The sequence below is a fragment of the Pseudorca crassidens genome, chromosome 10 (genome assembly GCF_039906515.1).
Source record: "Pseudorca crassidens isolate mPseCra1 chromosome 10, mPseCra1.hap1, whole genome shotgun sequence".
In the NCBI taxonomy this organism is placed as follows: Eukaryota; Metazoa; Chordata; class Mammalia; order Artiodactyla; family Delphinidae; genus Pseudorca; species Pseudorca crassidens.
The window spans coordinates 14,123,625-14,142,282 of record NC_090305.1 but is presented as its reverse complement, the minus strand read 5'-3'; the positions used below and the strand labels follow the sequence as shown (position 1 = coordinate 14,142,282).

The following is an 18,658-nucleotide window of genomic DNA, read 5'->3' as shown; positions in this document are numbered from 1 at the left end:
AAAGGACCTCCTTACTGGGGGTGCGAAATGATTCAAAACCACTGAGGCTTTCCGTTAACACAGAGCTATTTACTTCCATAGAAACGGGGCACTGACTGTGTCCAGCCTGATTCCAAGAGGTTCCATGCATATCTGAAATCCATATCCTAACCAAACTTTGATTAACTTAAATGTTCAGAAAATGGTGTTTTAGAGTTAATTGAATTTTCTAGTTAACTCACAACCTTTTCGGCTGCCACTTGTCTAAATTTTTAAGTTTCTTTTCCTACTTAGTAACATCTTGTCGCTGAACATAGAGTTTGTGTGTGTGTGTGTGTGTGTGTGTGTGATAACGCATCTCCCACCACCTTAAGCCCACCACTATGAGCGTTATTTTTTCATTCATTCATGTCTCCTATGCGTATACTTTTCCAGACAGGGCCCATTTTTCTAATTTGACAGCACTGTGAATACCAAGGTATAAAATCAGCTGAAACTGTACTGGCACTGGACGAGCCACATATTTTTTAAAGATAGATTCATGAAACGAGTTTGTTTTGCTGCAATTAACTTCCTCCTTTAAAAAAGGAAGCATGGATTAAACAATGAGATAGTATGTTCTTTTCACATATCAGATTAGAGAAGGTGAAAAGTTTGAGAATACCCAGTGTCAAAGAAGGGGGTTTTTTTCTACCCCATTGGTGGGAAGGTAAACTGACACAACAGTATGGAAAGGCAACAGGGCAACACGTGATGATTTAAGATGCACCCACCTTTTAGGCAATTCCACTTCTGGAAATTTATCTCAGATATATTTTCATATTTATGTAAGTACAAAAATGTTTATTTATAATAGCAAAAACTGGCCCATCATTAGGAGGGACCTAGTTCATTAAATTTTGATACGGCCATACCAGAGAACATTATGCAGCACTTAAAAAGGAAGGTAGGTCTGTACATTATTATATAGAAACATGTCCACAAAACACTAGGTTCAATTTGTAAAACTCAAGTTACAGATCCCATTTCTCTATTACGTGATGTGCACAAATGTGTATCCATCCATGTGTTTCTATACATTAACAGAGAAAGAGTCTAGAAGGGGGTACAGGTGAACTGTTCATATAATCAAGACTTTGAAAGGTTTTTAACTTTGTTTTAAAACCAGCACATGTCACATTTAAGATTAAAAATTAATTTTTAATTTAAAAAGAAGAGAACAAGGAAAAATGGAATAGATGACAATAAGTTACTGAGATTTCACTCTATTTCTAATTAAATTCTCTACCCCCATCAGCATATACGACACTGGTCACCAAAACCTTTGCATTTAGCTGAGGTCTAAGACTGAAAGCCATTCTGAGTTGACAACTGAAGGGAAGAGAGAATTCAGCCAAGTAGCTTTTTCTTCTCACTCTTCTGTTGGGGGCTTTCATTTGCCTGTTGGCTTCCTATTTCTACAAAGAGATAAAAGAGGAACAAAAATCTTCCACATGTCACACTGAAATTACCGCCAACTTTGAAGAAGGACTTGAAGTTAACTGGAGTAGCCATCTGGTCCTGGCACAGTTGCCCCTGCCTGTCCCGGTACTTTTGGAAACTGGCAATTAGGTGAAGGATTTGCTTGGGATGGCTGATTGGGCCTCAGAACATGAGTATACAAATCCCAAAAACTGTTATACTAGCAAACAGGCAGTTACTGTATATCTCCTTCATGATCTTCAAAAATAGAGATTTTTTTTTTAAATTTTATTTATTTATTTATTTATTTTTGGCTGTGTTGGGTCTTCGTTTCTTTTCACGGGCTTTCTCTAGTTGTGGCGAGCGGGGGCCACTCTTCATCGCGGTGCGCGGGCCTCTCACTGTCGCGGCCTCTCTTGTTGCGGAGCACAAGCTCCAGACGCGCAGGCTCAGTAGTTGTGGCTCACGGGCCCAGTTGCTCCGCGGCATGTGGGATCTTCCCAGACCAGGGCTCGAACCCGTGTCCCCTGCATCGGCAGGCAGATTCTCAAGCACTGCGCCACCAGGGAAGTCCCAGAAATAGAGATATTTTTTAATGACTGATTTGGGTCATGATATGGATGAAATAAGTGAAAGTACTTAGAAGGATGCCTTGCACTAAGTTGGATAAGTTTGCTGCTATTATTATGACAACAACAATGATGATTAATGATACCTAATTACCTTCCTGGGTTTCTGCCCTCAGTGAACTTCAAGTCTAGGTGGAAAAATAAAATGGATCTATGCCAAACAGCTAGAGTACAAGACAATACAGATATTTGTATGAAATCTTTTATATCAGATTTTAAATGCTAAATGCTTTCAGAGAGAAGATGATCATTTTACACTCAGGTAACATAACTCAAATGTTACCAGGGTGAGAACAATGTTTGAGCTTTTCATCAACAAATCCTCCCCAATTTAGTGTTCTGCTCGTCAAAATAAGTATTTGTTGAATAATGAGCAGAGGTATGCCCTGACCAAGCAATGAGACATCATTAGAAATTGAGCAGGGGGAATAAAAAAGAAAGAAAAGAGGACAATTCTAGGAAGAAGTAAAGACCTGGAGGTATGAGGTACTTCACACACAAGAAGAGCAGAAGGTGATTTGGGTAAACACTGTGCAACAACGGTTCCTAGAGGAACTTGAATGTTAGCACTAAGGAGTATGATTCAAATAGGATCACGTGAATCCCTAATAATGGCAGTAGCATTATGACAGCAACATTTTAAGAAATCTGACAGTAGTATCCAAATGGATAGGAAGGAGGAGAAATTGGGGACATGAAAATAATTTAAATACTCCATACCTCAAAAGTACAGTCTACCATGATAAATACAGCATATGTTGACCAGGGTGTTCTCTGAGTTCTACCCACCTGCCCTCCTTCATCCTACTCCAGTTCTGTGCACTTTCAGACCATTCTCAACCCTATGCCAAAGCCATCCTCCCCACCCCACACCCAAACAAAGCCTTCCAGTGCCTCCATAATGCTCTTCAACATGGCATACAAGACCCTGCTTGCCTTTCCAGCCTCCTGCCCAAGAACACCCATACTTCCAACAACATGTTCCAGGGATGTCTTTCAGTGGGGTTCCTCAGTAGACCTCTCCTCCTTGGTTCTGTGCCTCACACGTGGTTGCCCCTCCTCCCTGTAGCACGTCTATCAATCAATCTCCTATTCATCTTTTGGCCTTATCCCCTCAGGAGACCTTCCCTGACCTCCTCAGGAGACCCTCCCTGACCTCCTCAAGTCTAGTTTAAGAGGGTTCCCACATGAACCCTCAGCACACTGTACTTCCTCTATCAGTGGATCTGCTTCCCACGTGAAGGCTGGACTGATTATACCTTATGCAGACAATTAGCACAGTGGCTGGTACACAGTAGTAGCAAATGAAAGAGTAGAATCAGGACTTAGATGGGAATAGACTTAGAGGAAATTGGAATACAGGTGATACTTCAAAAGAATAAACTTTGATGACTCAGTGGATGGAAGGGAAAGTTCTCTCATTGGACACCCACTTTCTTTCTTTCTTTCTTTTCTTTCTTTCTTTCCTTCCTTCCTTCCTTTCTTTCTTTCCTTTCTTTCCCTTCCTTCCTTCCTCCCTTCCTCCCTTCCTCCCTCCCTCCCTCTCTCCCTTCCTTCACAGCTGTGTTGGGTCTTTGTTTCTATGCGAGGGCTTTCTCTAGTTGTGGCAAGCAGGGGCCACTCTTCATCGCAGTGCGCAGGCCTCTCACTATTGTGGCCTCTCTTGTTGCGGAGCACAGGCTCCAGACGCACAGGCTCAGTAATAGTGGCTCACGGGCCCAGTTGCTCCGTGGCATGTGGGATCTTCCCAAACCAGGGCTTGAACCCATGTGCCCTGCATTGGCAGGCAGATTCTCAACCACTGCGCCACCAGGGAAGCCCTGGACACCCACTGTTGCCCACTCTCTGGTCATGATTTGCATGTTTGGCCAGCCTATCACATTCTGCTATGTGGTTCAAAGAATTAAACACTGGCAAGGTATGCTTTAAAAAAAAAAAGACATATAAGTGCAGATTACCAACATACCATCTGTTTATAACCTTCTGTGAAAAAGAAATTAAATCTTGGTCCATTTTCTAGAACCACCCTGCTACCCTGATACTATATGCTTTTCTAAAAGAAAGTAGAAAAGCCTTAAGTACTTGTTCAACCAATGATCAAAGTCAAGAATGTTGTGCAAATGAAGCTTGTTCCAAAAGAATTGTGTCAACCGAACCAGGGGAAGGGGGAACAAATTTATTAACATTCCCACATTGGACAGAGCCCTGTGGGTGAATTTTTAATGAGTAACCTTGTCCTTGCCCTCTAACAGAAAGATAACCTTCATTCAAATAATACAAGGCTAGTGAATAGAATAAAAATTTGATTTCAACCAATTTTATTCTAGAGAACAGAACTCATACTAATAAGTAGAATTTATACAGAAACAGGTTTCAAATCAATGCAGAAGAAAAAGATAATTCAGGATTAGAATTTCCAATAACTGAATAGCTAGTGTTATGGTATGTCCCAATCCTGGATGTTTTCAAGCAAAATCTAGACGATCACACCAAAACCAGTAGAGCTATACATGCTACCTGTATTCCAGGCACTGTACTACATGCTTTATCTAGATCTTCTAACCTTAAAGGATGATTTATTATTATCCCTAAATTATATAAAAGAAAATGAAGACTCAGACTATCCACAGACATAAATGGCTATCACCTGCTGGTCCAAGCCACTCTCATTTCTGGCCTGGGTTATCATATTTACCTTCTAACTAGTCTCCATGCTTTCACCCCTGCCCCTGTAGTCCATCCTCTACACAGCTGGCAGGGTGACTGTGATGGTTAATTTTATGCGTTAACTTGACTAGGCCATGGGATACCTGGGTATTTGGTTAAACATTATTTCTAGGTGTGTCTGTGAGGGTGTTTCCAGATGAGATTAGCATCCAAGTTGGAAGACTGAGTACAGCAGATCCACCTGCCCCCCAACCCACCATGTAGATGGGCCTCATCTAATCAGTTGAGGGCCTGAATAGAACAAAAAGGTGGAGGAAGGGAGAATTCACTCTCTCTGGTCGACTGTATGAGCTGGAACATTGGCCTTCTCCTGCCCTCAAACTGGAACTTACATCACTGGCTCTCCTCATTCTCAGGCCTTCAGACTCAGAGTGGAACCACACCACTGGTTCTGATGAGTCTCTAGCTTACAGACAGTGGGTCATGAGACTTCACCTCCATAACTGCATGAGCCACTTCCTTATAATAAATCTAAGAGAAAACAGAATCCTAATAATAGAACCAATAAAAGATGTATGTGTGTATATGTATGTACGTATATACTCTTACATATATACACGTGCATACATATGCATATATATACATATGTGTAAGAGCATGTGGATACACACATACATACGTATCTTTCATTGGTTCTGTTTCTCTGGAGAACACTTATTAATACACTGATCCATTTAAAACAACATTAGATCCAAAATAACGCACAAAAAATAAAATAAAAAGGGGGGGAAAAATTACATCATGTTACACTGTGGGTTAAAACCCTCCAAAGGTTTCTGTTCTCACATCAACCTAATGTCGAAATTCTTATCATAGCCTGCAAGGTCCTACCCACAAACACCACTATCTCTCTGACCTCATGTCTGATCTCCCTACACACACACACACACACACACACGCACATGCACACGCACACGCATACACGTGCATGCACACGCACACTGGCCTCCTTGCTGTATCTGAACATATCAAGCACACTTCCAGCTTAGGACCTCTGCTTCCCTCCACCTAAAACTCTCTTCTCCCAGGCATCTATACAGTTTGTTCCCCATGTTCTTCAGATCTCTGCTTAAATACAGAATAATGTATTTTCTGCTTAAATAAAAAATAAATTAATAATACAGAATAATGTATTTTCTGTTTAAATAAATAAATGCTTAAATAAGTCAACCCTCTGTATCCGTGTGGTGGGCAGGTTGGTTGGTTCCAGCACCCCCGCCAGGTAACAAAATCCACTGATGCTCGAGTCCCTTAGACAATATGGCCTAGTACAGTCGGCCTTCCACATTCCTCAGTTCTGCATCCGCAGATGCAGAGGGCTAACTATAACACCTTGTCAGTGAGACTTCCCTGACCATCTAACGTAAAATAGAAACCCCCTCTCCTTTAGCTTTCCCTATCCTCTTCCGCCTGCTTTGTTTTTCTTCAGAGCACATATCATCATCTGACGTCTGCATTTACTTATTAGTGTCTGTGTCTTGCACTAACCTGTGACCTATCTGAAAACCAGACCTTGATCTGATTATTTACGACTGTATCTTCACCATCAGAGCTGTGCATGGCACAATAAATCTTTGTTGAATAAATGAAGCCCAGACAACCAGATTTGAAATCTATTCTCTTAAATGTCAAGCCATTCTGGCATCCAGGAAAGGAACTTCTTTCACTAGGAAGGCAGGGGCATTAGATCTAAGGTCCCTTCCAATTCTAGGACTATGATGCCATGACACCATCATTAGGGCCTTAAGAGCATGGTTCTCTCTGCTGCTCTTTCCTTTGGCCACATTTTACCACTTTCCTTGAATAAGTAAGTGGTAAGCATTAGGCAATGGATGAGATCATAGGTCCAGGAAGCCAGCTCCCCCTTAAGTCATCTCTAGTCCATTTCTCATGCTACTACAGTTTGCCTTTATTTCTCAGATGCTATCTGACCTGCAGCCACTCAGTTGTCAGTGGAAAAAGAGAGTATCAAAATTTGTGTTTTCACACCAGTGGCTTGACTGCCAAATATACAAGTCATCATAGTCTTATCATTAAAACTCCAGTCAAGCATAAGCAGCAAGAACATTGAGGTCATTTACAAATAAAGACAAAGATAAATTTACCAACTCACCATCGATCGTCCAAGATAAAGTTAAGGGAAAGCATAACACCAACCTTGCAAGCCAGGTTATATTTTAGTACCAGAAACCAACAGAGCAAGAGAGGGCTCTGAACTGGCAGAATTTACTTCTGTCTATCTAGTACTACTAGAAGACATGGGAATCCAGGGAGCTGGAGATTTTAAAACTTCAGGAAAGGCTGGCAGGTCACATGACCAGAAGAGGGGACGGAAAACTGTTCCATAACATTGCTGGAGTAAGATGCCTCATTATTTCCTGCAGTCCACAGAGTTCTCAGTAAAAGACACTAAAAATGATACTAGATTAAACATATCAAGCCAGTAAGTAATTATATTACTATATTCTTATTGGGGGTCAGCAGCTCTTAAACGTTAGCTTGAGACACTTTCATCTGAATCTTTTACATCCACCAGAAATGTACTCATCTGTTGACTTTCCAAGTTGTGTTCGTTTTTGGTTTTTCCTATAAGTCCTACTGCTAGGTCTTCAGTTGAAACATGCAGCCATTAGCCACTCTTTGGACAGATCCAACAGAGAAATTTCTCTTTCTCAACCCTAACTGCTAATCTGTGGGTGTCTCAGAATAGTAGTGAGTTGAAATCACCTATATAACCACCTTTTTTTTTTAACATCTTTATTGGAGTATAATTGCTTTACAATGTTGTGTTAGTTTCTGCTGTATTACAAAGTGAATCAGCGATATGTATACATATATCCTCATATCCCCTCCCTCTTGTGTCTCCGTCCCACCCTCCCTATCCCACCCCTCTAGGTGGTCACAAAGCACCAAGCTGATCTCCCTGTGCTATGTGGCTGCTTCCCACTAGCATTTGGTAGTGTATATATGTCCATGTCACTCTCTCACTTTGTCCCAGCTTACTGTTCCCCCTCCCCGTGTCCTCAATTCCATTCTCTACATCTGTGTATTTATTCCTGTCCTGCCCCTAGGCTCTTCAGAACCATTTTTTTGTTTGTTTTTAGATTCCATATATATGTATTAGCACATGGTATTTGTTTTTCTCTTTCTGACTTACTTCACTCTGTATGACAGCCTCTAGGTCCATCCATCTCACTACAAATAGTTCAATTTCGTTTCTTTTTATGGCTGAGTAATATTTCATTGTATATATGTGCCACATCTTCTTTATCCATTCATCTGTTGATGGACACTTAGGTGGCTTCCATGTCCTGGCTATTGTAAATAGAGCTGCAGTGGACATTGTGGTACATGACTCTTTTTGAATTACGGTTTTCTCAGGGTATATGCCCAGTAGTGGGATTGCTGGGTCGTATGGTAGTTCTATTTTTAGTTTTTTAAGGAACCTCCATACTGTTCTCCATAGTGGCTGTATCAATTTACATTCCGACCAACAGTGCAAGAGGGTTCCCTTTTCTCCACACCCTCTCCAGCATTTATTGTTTGGAGATGTTTTGATGGTGGCCATTCTGACTGGTGTGAGGTGATACCTCATTGTAGTTTTGATTTGCATTTCTCTAATGATTAGTGATGTTGAGCATCCTTTCACGTGTTTGTTGGCAGTCTGTATGTGTTCTTTGGAGAAATGTCTATTTAGGTCTTCTGCCCATTTTTGGATTGTATAGCCACCTTTTTATAAAAGGTTAATGAGGAAGCAAGTCAAGCCTTTACACGATTTCCTTCCTCTAAAACATTTTCGAAAAACAGAACAGCTCAGCCTACTGACAGAACTTAGGAAAGAGAGGAATAATAATGTTAACTTACTAGGGGTCTGGGACTGTGCTAGTTGCTGTACGGGGATTCTCATTCGATGCTTCCTACAACACTCTAAGATAGATACTACTATCCACTACTCCCCCTTCATCCTACAGGTGAGAAACTAAGCTTCACAGAAGCCAAAGAACTTGCCTAAAGTTATACACCAGTAAACAGCAAAGCCTGAACACGAGCCTGGGTCTTCCTAGCTCTGCATCTGCACTTTTAACCACTATGAGTACGACACTGGAAGGGAAGAATGGAGGTGGGAATAGAAAAATGACATTCCTTCCTCCTTATGTAGGTATCGGTTAGAATCCAGGAAAGAACCACTGCAGGTTCTTTGCTTCATTTGAAAGTTACCAGTCCGTGTGGGTGCGCATGTATGTTTGGATGTACTCAGAAACATACACAACGTATGCACGCACACACACTGCAAATCTTCCCACACTGTAAATGTCTCCCAGGCTCTATGTGGGCCTTGCTTAAAGGTCACCCAACAGGCCCCAAGGAAAAGAAGGGCTTGGTTTAAAAAGCTTTATATTTCCTCTCACTTTTTCAAACACTGGAAAATCCATTTGGCTCAGAGAAATGAATAGTAAAAGGAGTTCTAACTACTTAGAGCCAACAAAACATAATGGAAAAAAGGCAAGAATATGGCTGGACTTTATTTTCTTTTTGCTCAGCACATCCTGTCTTTAATCTGAATGGTAAATAGGCCATGCCAACATACTAACTCTTTTTAGGTGAAATTATCTAGGTTATGAAAACAAGCAACAACTGTGTTTTCATTATTCTTTAATTCGTGGCTGACAGAAATAGCTTCCAAAATAAATCAGAGAGGCAAATATTGCTCACAAGGGAGAAACCCACAAATTTTCCCTCCTTTGATAATGGATTTTTGTGAAATTTTTTTTCTTTCCCTTGAATTATAATTGTGTGGTATTATCTGAAAGAGTGTGTTGCAAAAGCTAGAAAAGGGGAATTTGAATTTTCATATTTGCATTATTTAAATCCATGGGGGAGGGTGGGGAGAGAGAGAGAGACTTTTTCCATATTATTCATTATTAATTAACATCCCTGAGATATTTAACTTTCAAGTACAACAAGGAATTTTACAACACCTCCCTCTGTAACCCCACAATATCTTTGGCTCCGTGATGCACCTAATGATTCATGACTTAAGTCAGGCTAGTGAGAGCTCCGCCCATCTTTGTCCGTATATTTAGCTTCCCTTGCTTCATACTTTACTTTCTTCTCTATGTTAAATCTGAGCAAACAGTCTAACAGAAACCATCTTCTCAAACAGAACATGGTAAAGCTTCTTTTAACAAGAAACTAGATACATCGATGGATTATTTGAAGCAAAATCTGTCCCCTTCCTTTCTCTGGATGTCATTTAAATCAAGAATTACATCCATGGGGTAAGTCAAAGCGGCATTCTTCCATGCACTGGTTGTGGGGAAATTAATAGGTATTCCACTCAAAAAGAAGGTGGCATTGGTCAAACGGAAATGCTTCATCAGGAGAAGGTCAACAGGGTCCCTTTGCTTTCTTTCTAACCACAAGATTTCACAGAGTCTCTAAAATGCAATTATGCTTTACATGCCTCCAAGAGAGGACTAGAAAACATACACGTTTCCAAGCTAATTTGACTTGGAAACAGAGCTGGAGGGTCATGGAACACCCTTGGGTTAGGGAACACCCGCTTAAGCGCCAGGTCTGAGCTGGCCAACAGCCAATGGTCCAGTCAGACATTGTCCATCCTGTACTCTCCAAGCACACTGATCACACTGTTTCTTAGGGAAAACAGGACAGGGACAGAATGTATAAAGAGCTTTATTGAACTGATGAAAATATATAAGTATAGCACCATCTCTAGCAAGAGAACCATTACATTTGGACATTCTCTTCATGGGAGGGGGAAGAGGGAACCATCTTAGCAAAACCATTTTAAATATATGGCATGCACAAGAAGGCTTTCCCAGTCGATAATTGGAAGATGTCATCCAATCGTACTTAAAATTGGGAATTAGTAGTATGTAGCCTATTAAAAAATGTCACAGGTTTCTTTTCAGCCTTGAAAACACAAAACACATTTAATATCTTTAATTCGAATGCAAATCAAAATCTAGGGGGATCAGACACATTTTTAACTGGTATTTTTAACTGGTTTTTAACATCAGTAACCCTCAGATACATTTTTAAACTGGTTTTTAAAAAGAAGACATAAGAGCTCTAACAGAAACGTTAGAATAGTATTTCAGGTGAATCTGGTATCAACTGCAAATTTATAGACACTAATGTAATCAAACACATACAGCTCACTATTTTGGCAGATCATAGAAAACGGGGTATTGGGAAGCCAGGGAAGGTTAATGTTTACAGCGATGAAAAGTTCCCAAGTTGGAGGGATACCAACAATACGAAGCCATTTGTCTTTCTGCTCTTGAGTACTCCCCAACAATGAGGAAGTATGAATCTAAATGACAGAATAATCTAATTGTATGAACTCCTACCCCCAAACTGCTGAAGGAGAAATAAGAAGCAGTTGTCTGTCTTTAACTGGGAACTAAGCTCTATGGAAACAATAATATGGCAATGGCAGTAATCTGTGAGTATGAAACACAGCTTCTGCTTGTCTGCGTATTCCTTACCCAACGCTGATGCACACATTTGAATTCTGTTCTTCGAGATCTCATTGCAAAAAGTGAATTCCATATCCTGCTTTGAAACATCATTAACCCTCAGACAAAAATTTCCACTCTGGCTTTAACCGAATGTTGCTTCTGACTCATTTGTTTCAAGGATTAGCAAAGGTCCTGAAGCGATGTGAGAAAGTCAAAGAAAACAGTTTTGAAGCACAGCACTCAGAAACAAAGTAAGACCAAAGGAAACTGAAGCTGCCCCGTGATGACAAGGCCGTTTCCTTACTTCCTGCGAAGCAACACACGCTGACAAGATGAGGAAGAACCAGCATAAACATCACTTACTGAAGCCTCCTTCTGTCCACCCAACTATCAGTGTAACATCCTGGTCCATACACTCCTAACCTCCTGCTCTGCTTTTTTTCTAAGCCCCTATTACCCACTAGTATGTAACTTACCTATTTAGTATGCTAATTATTTATTATGTAACTCCTTTGATAGTATGTAAGTTCCTAAGAGCAAGGATCTATGCTGGGTTTTGTTTCTTTAACTGATAAATCGCAGCGCCTAGAACAGTTCCCGGAACACACAAATGCTGCTCATTAGATATCTGTTGAATAAAGGGATAAATGATACTATTTCTTTGCCATCTTTGGATCCTACAGTTGAAAACAGAAGGAAAGGATTTTAGTCACTTTCCTTTTTACCTAAAAATTATTCCAAGCCTTCTCTCTATGCTAATCCTCAATCCAAAAGAATTTAAGAAAATGGATATAAACTAGCTAGAAAATGTGTCATGTGAGTTAAATTAACTTAGAAAAAAGAGATGGAGCAAAATTTCCTTCACCTTAACTGTTTTTTTTTAAAAAGTATGCTTAGTAAAATGTCTTTTTATAAATTACTCCAGTATTTCCTAAATGATTTCTTTCTCCTCATTCCCGTTGGTTTAAGCACTGATCACTGTATCTAAACTGGTCAATGTCCTTCACAAGTCAGGGGTATTAAATTCACATTTGGCTGGTGATTATTATGCTTATTGTATAATAAATATTAACAGTCTGTCCATACAAGGCCTACCAAAGCAAAGATAGACAGTTGACTACTGTGATTTAGGCATAAGGCCCTCCCCTCTACCATGCTGAAATGCCCAGCACTCTTCCTAGCTGACTCTTACTCCATCCTTAGTTTAAAAGTGTAGCTATTTCAAACACACAGGACACACAGGAGAGAGGTAGGTACCATAAATAGAGGAAAGATCATTTATTTCTGGGCCTATGAATACAGGCCCAGAGTAGCTATATCTTACTACTTTTTCATTTTTTCATGAAAAATTTACCAATTTGTTATTTGAAATTTCCCAATTGGGGATGCAAACAAAAATGTGTTGAGGCCCGATGTGGCCCACAGGCATCAGTTTACAATCTCTTGTTAAGGCCTCAGGTCAGAGAGTACTGCCACCAGGAATCCCCCTCCCACTCCTAAAGTGAGTGAGGCACTCCTGCAGTATGTTACGTCTAGCCATCCCTGATTTCACCAAACTCTTGTATAGCTCCTGCAATGTGTCCATCTTTTCTGTAGGGAGTATCTTACTTATCTTTATATTCCCAGCATCAAGTGCCTAGCACAGAGGAGGAGCTCAAAAAATGCTTTAATAAATGAAAATTTGAACAAGACCACCTGGTTCACACTTCTAGTAGTCCCCGTGAACCCATCAGTCCATTTCCTATCTTTGTTCTTTAACCAACCAGCCTTCAGGGATACATGCAATCAAGGTCACGGGCCTTGATACCAAGTGCCAAACTAAAAGAGACAAGCCCACCCCTGCAGATCTATAGGGTTATATTTGTTATGAGGAATAAGCAGCATTCGGCATATTGTGAAAATAGGAAAAAAATTTAAAAAGGAAATTCGACAAAGTAAAACAATTGTATACCATGTGCTTTGTAGGAGACGAGCAAGTACATGAAAGAAAATTCAGCAAATTGCTACCTGATTTCTCCATCATTCAAAACACTTGATGAGCTTCTTACAGATGATAGTTAACTAAGGGATGTTTAAAATGTCTATTTTGTTCCTTAGCTAGAGCTTTAAGAACAGAAAGATGCTGCTTATTCAACCAATAATTCAACTTCATATACGTGTTACACTTTGCCTAAACCCCAGTAAATATCGGGTTTACTATTCAAGATAGTATTTGGAATCATATCCAAATGTGGAATTGCGCTCCCAAGCAGAATCATATTGTAGCAAACTTTGGCTTCTCGTTAAGTCACAGAAGTATATCCTGTATTTTTACAATTCTTCCCTTTGTATTCTCTCATGATGAAAGCATCAGGGTAAACTTACAGCTGTGCAGAAGATGCACCGGCATTCCTGGAGCGTGGTCATCTTGTCCAGAGACTGTTCACACAGGCAGAGTTTGCAAGTGACGAGGGGGGCCAGAGCTAGGTCTCCAGGTGTGGGATTTTCGGCAGCAGTCATGGTGAGACAGTGGAGCCTACCAGCTGAGCCCATCAGCCTGTCTTCAGCGTTCTTCAGTCTCCTCTATCCCTACAGAAAGGCCCAAAGCAGAAAATATTATATCCATTGATACAGCTATTGTTTAACCAACACATCTGGGCACCAGCAGGGCAAATCCTCACCCTCAATGATCTAAGTGTACAGTAAATGCACTTCTAAGAACCATGGATTAGAGAGCTTATCACCTTGGCAACCTATTCCTAGAGTCCTGAAATGTAAGGTGACCTCACTGTCCTGACTCATATCAAGTCAACTATGGAAATTAAAAGACTACTGTGAACAAACACACCATTTAGGAATCGCATTGCTATGATCAATTCAACAGATCCAAAAAATACTTAAAAAGAGAATGTCACTCAAAAAGTTAAATATAGAATTACCATATGATCCAGAAATTTCACTTCTGGGTGTACACCCAAAAGAATTCAAAGCAGGGACTCAAACAGATACTTGCACACCGATGTGCACAGTAGCATCATTCACAACAGTCAAAAGGTGGGAACAATCCAAATGTCCATAACGGATGAATGGATAAACAAAATGTGATATAAACGTACAACGGAATACTATTCAGCCTTAAGAAGGAATGAAATTCTGACACATGCTACAACAGGGATGAACCTTGAAGACATTATGCTAAGTGAAATAAGCCAGACACAAAAGGGCAAATATTGTATGATTCCATTTATATGAGGAACCTAGAACAGTCAAATTCACAAAGACAGAAAGTAGAAAGGGGACTACCAAGAGCTGGAGGAAGGGCAAACGGAGAGTTATCACTTAATGAATACAGAGTTTCTGGCACGATGAAAAAGTTCTAGAAATGGATAGTGCGATGGTTGGACAACATTGTGAATGTACGTAACACCTCTGAATTACAGTTAAAATGGTTGAAATGATAAATTTTGTTATGTATATTTTACTCCAATAAAAAAAATTTCAGGGCTTCCCTGGTGGCTCAGTGATTAAGAATCCACCCAATCCCTGCCAATGCAGGGGACGCAGGTTGGAGCCCTGGTCTGGGAAGATCCCACGTGCCACGGAGCAACTAAGCCCGTGCGCCACAACTACTGAGTCTGCGCTCTAGAGCCCGCCAGCCACAACTACTGACCCGTGTGCCACAGCTACTGAGCCCTCACGCCACAGCTACTGAAGACCGCACGCCTAGAGTCTGTACTCCACAACAAGAGAAGCCACGGCAATGAGAAGCCTGCACACCGCAACGAAGAGTAGCCCCTGCTCGCCGCAACTAGAGAAAGCCTGCACACAGCAACAAAGGCCCAACACAGTCAAAAATAAATTAATTAATTAAAAAAAAATTTCAATAAGGTGTCAGTGTTAATTGTGTTCCTTCACATGCATTATTTCATTTAATGTTTTGCAACCACAATGATTATTTCCTTCATTTTATAGATGAATTGAGGTCCTGAGAAGTTAAGTAATCTGCCGAAGTTCTCAGAGCTTATACACGGCACAGCTAAACTCAAACCTCCATCTTCTGAGGCCAAGTCCAGTGCCTGGTCCATTACCCAAGAACTGCCTCACAAGTGGATACTATGTGGAGGGATGTAGCAGGGAGAGAGAGAGATATAGGAATAGGGAGGGAAAGAGAGAAAGAGAGAGAGGTGAATTCCATGACTACGGCTATCATAAGATCACTGAAGAATAAAATTTGTCTCTACACATAGCATGACTATAGGAAAGGATATTTCTACACCGAAAAATAAAAATTATAACCGAAGCCCTTCCACTAGATTGTTTTTATTCAGAATATCTTTAAAAGAGGTAAGATAATTGTGAAAATAATTTCCCTACATATACACAGTTTATATCACATCAAGAAATTTCATGTTCTGATTAAATAAAAGCAAAATCCTTAAGTTCTTACTATTTTAACAGAGTACGGCCAATTCTAATAAATTTGGCCATAGAAATAATTGTATCCTCTCCCCCCAGAAGAACCAGACTCTCTTCCTCCCAACTTTTGGGCAAAAGAAATTATTTTACATATTCAGCATCTGTTATACAGCCCCACAGCGACTTAAGTCTCCATATATTAGTACAAAAGTACTAAAATACGGGAGAAAAAACCAGATTAGATTAGAAAGAAAAAAATCTATGAGATCTAATTGCACTAACTTTCTCAGTGGCACGTCAGAAAGAGTCAACAGTTTCTAACTCTAGTGCCCTGAAGTGTTTATGGTTTATCACCTACTCCTTAAGTAGTAGTAAAAGACTTGACCAAAAATAAATTAAATAGGAAGCTAACCAATGACTGGCTTCCAATATGATAGATGTTTCTCGGGAAAAGACCAATATGGTTCAAGACAGTATTCTTATTCAATTAACTATTGACGATCTATCATCCAATAGCAAACTAAATTCAAATCAACCTACACATCAAATCCAGGATTTTAAAGATAAAAAAAAAAAAATCCCTTTAGGGTCAATTAGGGGTAAAAGTGAATGATTTTACTTCTCCCCTGTTCCCAGTTTATACTTAACACAACTATCGCCTGTTTTCTTCTCCAAGACTCCTCCGTTGATAACATACATCATCTTATCGAAAACGTCTTTTCATCTCTATTTTCCCAACACTGCTCATACCACATATTCTGAGTTATTTTCCCCCTCAAAAAAAGAAATCCCAAGTCACACAAGAAGAAGAAATGTAGCCAGTAAAGGCTTCCTGTGTAGGGAAGATGGGAAATGACACAGGCCAGAAACATCCCACACCACAAATGTCAATTACACTAACAGCCCATTTGGAGGAAGCTGTTGAGAATAGATAAATCCTGTTGTCCCAGCCTAGGCAAGAGAGCAAGGTATTCTTCAAGAAAGTCATTTTTTTCTCACAATCTATTTTTCAGAAGGGGACATTTAACAGGCCAATGTACTTGAAAAACAAAGACATAAAGGGATACTTCTTAGAAGGTTATCTCTGGGACTTCCCTGGTGGCACAGTGGTTGAGAGTTTGCCTGCCGATGCAGGGGACATAGGTTCGTGCCCCGGTCCGGGAAGATCCCACATACCGCGGAGTGGCTGGGCCTGTGAGCCATGGCCGCTGAGCCTGTGCTCCGCAACGGAAGAGGTCACAACAGTGAGAGGCCCGCGTACCGCGAAAAAGAAAAAAAAAAAAAAGTTATCTCTTTGAAATAGTCTTCTTTTGAAGGCAGGGAGAGAAGTTGTGTGAATCAAGGACATCTGAAACGTAATCTTGTCCCTTGCAATATACGTAAGTTTTTACTCAGTTTGTGAGTTACATGCCTATAGGCTATGAAATCAAAGTTGTAAAAATATAAAAATATCACCTCCAAAAGTTTTCTCCTGCCCCCTTTATTTATCATTGTTTTGTGTGCGTGTGATTAAGAGCACTTAACATAAGCTCTACCCTTGGCAAATTTTTAAGTATACAATACAGTATTGTTAACCACAGGCACCATGCTGTTCCACAGGTGTATACTTGCTTCTCAACTCATCAAATTCTATACATTAAATATGTACACTTCTTGGTCTGTCAATCATACCTCAATAAAGTGGCTTAAAATTTATACATATAAATTTAAACTATATATATATATTCTTATAACATAAAAACTTTTTACAAAGCAGAGACCAATTTTGTTTAAAAAAAATTCCAAGCATTCCAATCAAGGCAGAACTTGTGACTGAGACAGAGGAAAGAAGTCACATATTTCATCTCTTTGAGAGCTGAACAATCCAAAATAATTCTTCAAAAAGAAGTGATTTATCTTTCTGTCTACCAGAACCCCAGTTCCCCAAAGTGATGGCTTTTGAATATTTTTAAAGCAGTGGAATTTTATAAAAACAAAATCTTAAGCACCCCGCCTTTGGATAACAGAGATAAGGTAGACTAGCGCCAGTTGAAACAACACGGGGAGACCCCGTCCAGGTACCCTTGACTTTCCCTTCAGCAGCCTCCCAGGCACCGTCATGGAAGCTGAAGGCTTCACCACGCACAGTTCGAAAACCAGCCCTTTGGTTTTCACTCTGGGCAAAATCAGTAATGAATGTTTTAGAAATAAATGACACACAGTAGCACTTCATAGAAAAAGAGTAACAAACAAGAAATCTGTTCACCATTGATTCATTAGAAATTGAGCCCTTCAAGCAATAGTCTGGGGAATCCCGAAGTCCTCTAAACGAATCTCCCCCGCACTTGAGATGTTTGTGAATGGCTCCAAGGTGTCCTAGTGTTTCTTCATTTATGTCTTAAGATTCACTGGTCTCGGGCTTCCCTGGTGGCGCAGTGGTTAAGAATCCGCCTGCCAATGTAGGGGACATGGCTTCAAGCCCTGGTCCAGGAAGATCCCACATGCCACGGGGCAACTAAGCCCACGAGCTACAACTACTGATCCCACACTCTAGAACCCACAAGCCACAACTACTGAAGCCCGCGCACCTAGAGCCCATGCTCTGCAACAAGAGAAGGCACCGCAATGAGAAGCCTGCGCACCGCAACGAAGAGTAGCCCCCGCTCGCCGCAACTAGAGAAAGCTCGCGTGCAGCAACGGAGACCCAACACAGCCATAAATAAATAAATAAATAATAAATAAATTCTTAAAAAAAAAAAATTCATTCCTCTCTACAACATGAAACCACCACTGGCAGAACTATCCCCCCACCCAAACTACTAAACTAAATGCCAGGAAGCATAGAGGGGTGGCCAGAAGATGACCAACCACACACTCGCAGTTCCTCCTGACCTGCTCACGGAACCAACATCCTCGTAGGTACACTGACAATACACACACTCCCCTCCAGGTTTCCAGAAAAGTCTTCCTTCCAGAGAGCCAGTAACTCACTCTTACTGGCTT

The 18,658-nt window shown here is 40.5% G+C and overlaps 1 protein-coding gene across 4 annotated transcripts in view; it reads right to left on the bottom strand.

Annotated features, from left to right (window-relative positions):
- Positions 1-18,658, bottom strand: part of RNF144B (ring finger protein 144B) — a 176,673-nt gene that overhangs the window by 61,227 nt on the left and 96,788 nt on the right. For all 4 annotated transcript variants that reach the window (XM_067752093.1, XM_067752094.1, XM_067752095.1 and 1 more), the window contains one exon: positions 13,646-13,849. In XM_067752093.1, coding sequence (XP_067608194.1) covers positions 13,646-13,813 — 168 coding nt within the window. In that variant the 5' untranslated portion in view covers positions 13,814-13,849. The remainder of the gene's footprint in view (positions 1-13,645; positions 13,850-18,658) is intronic.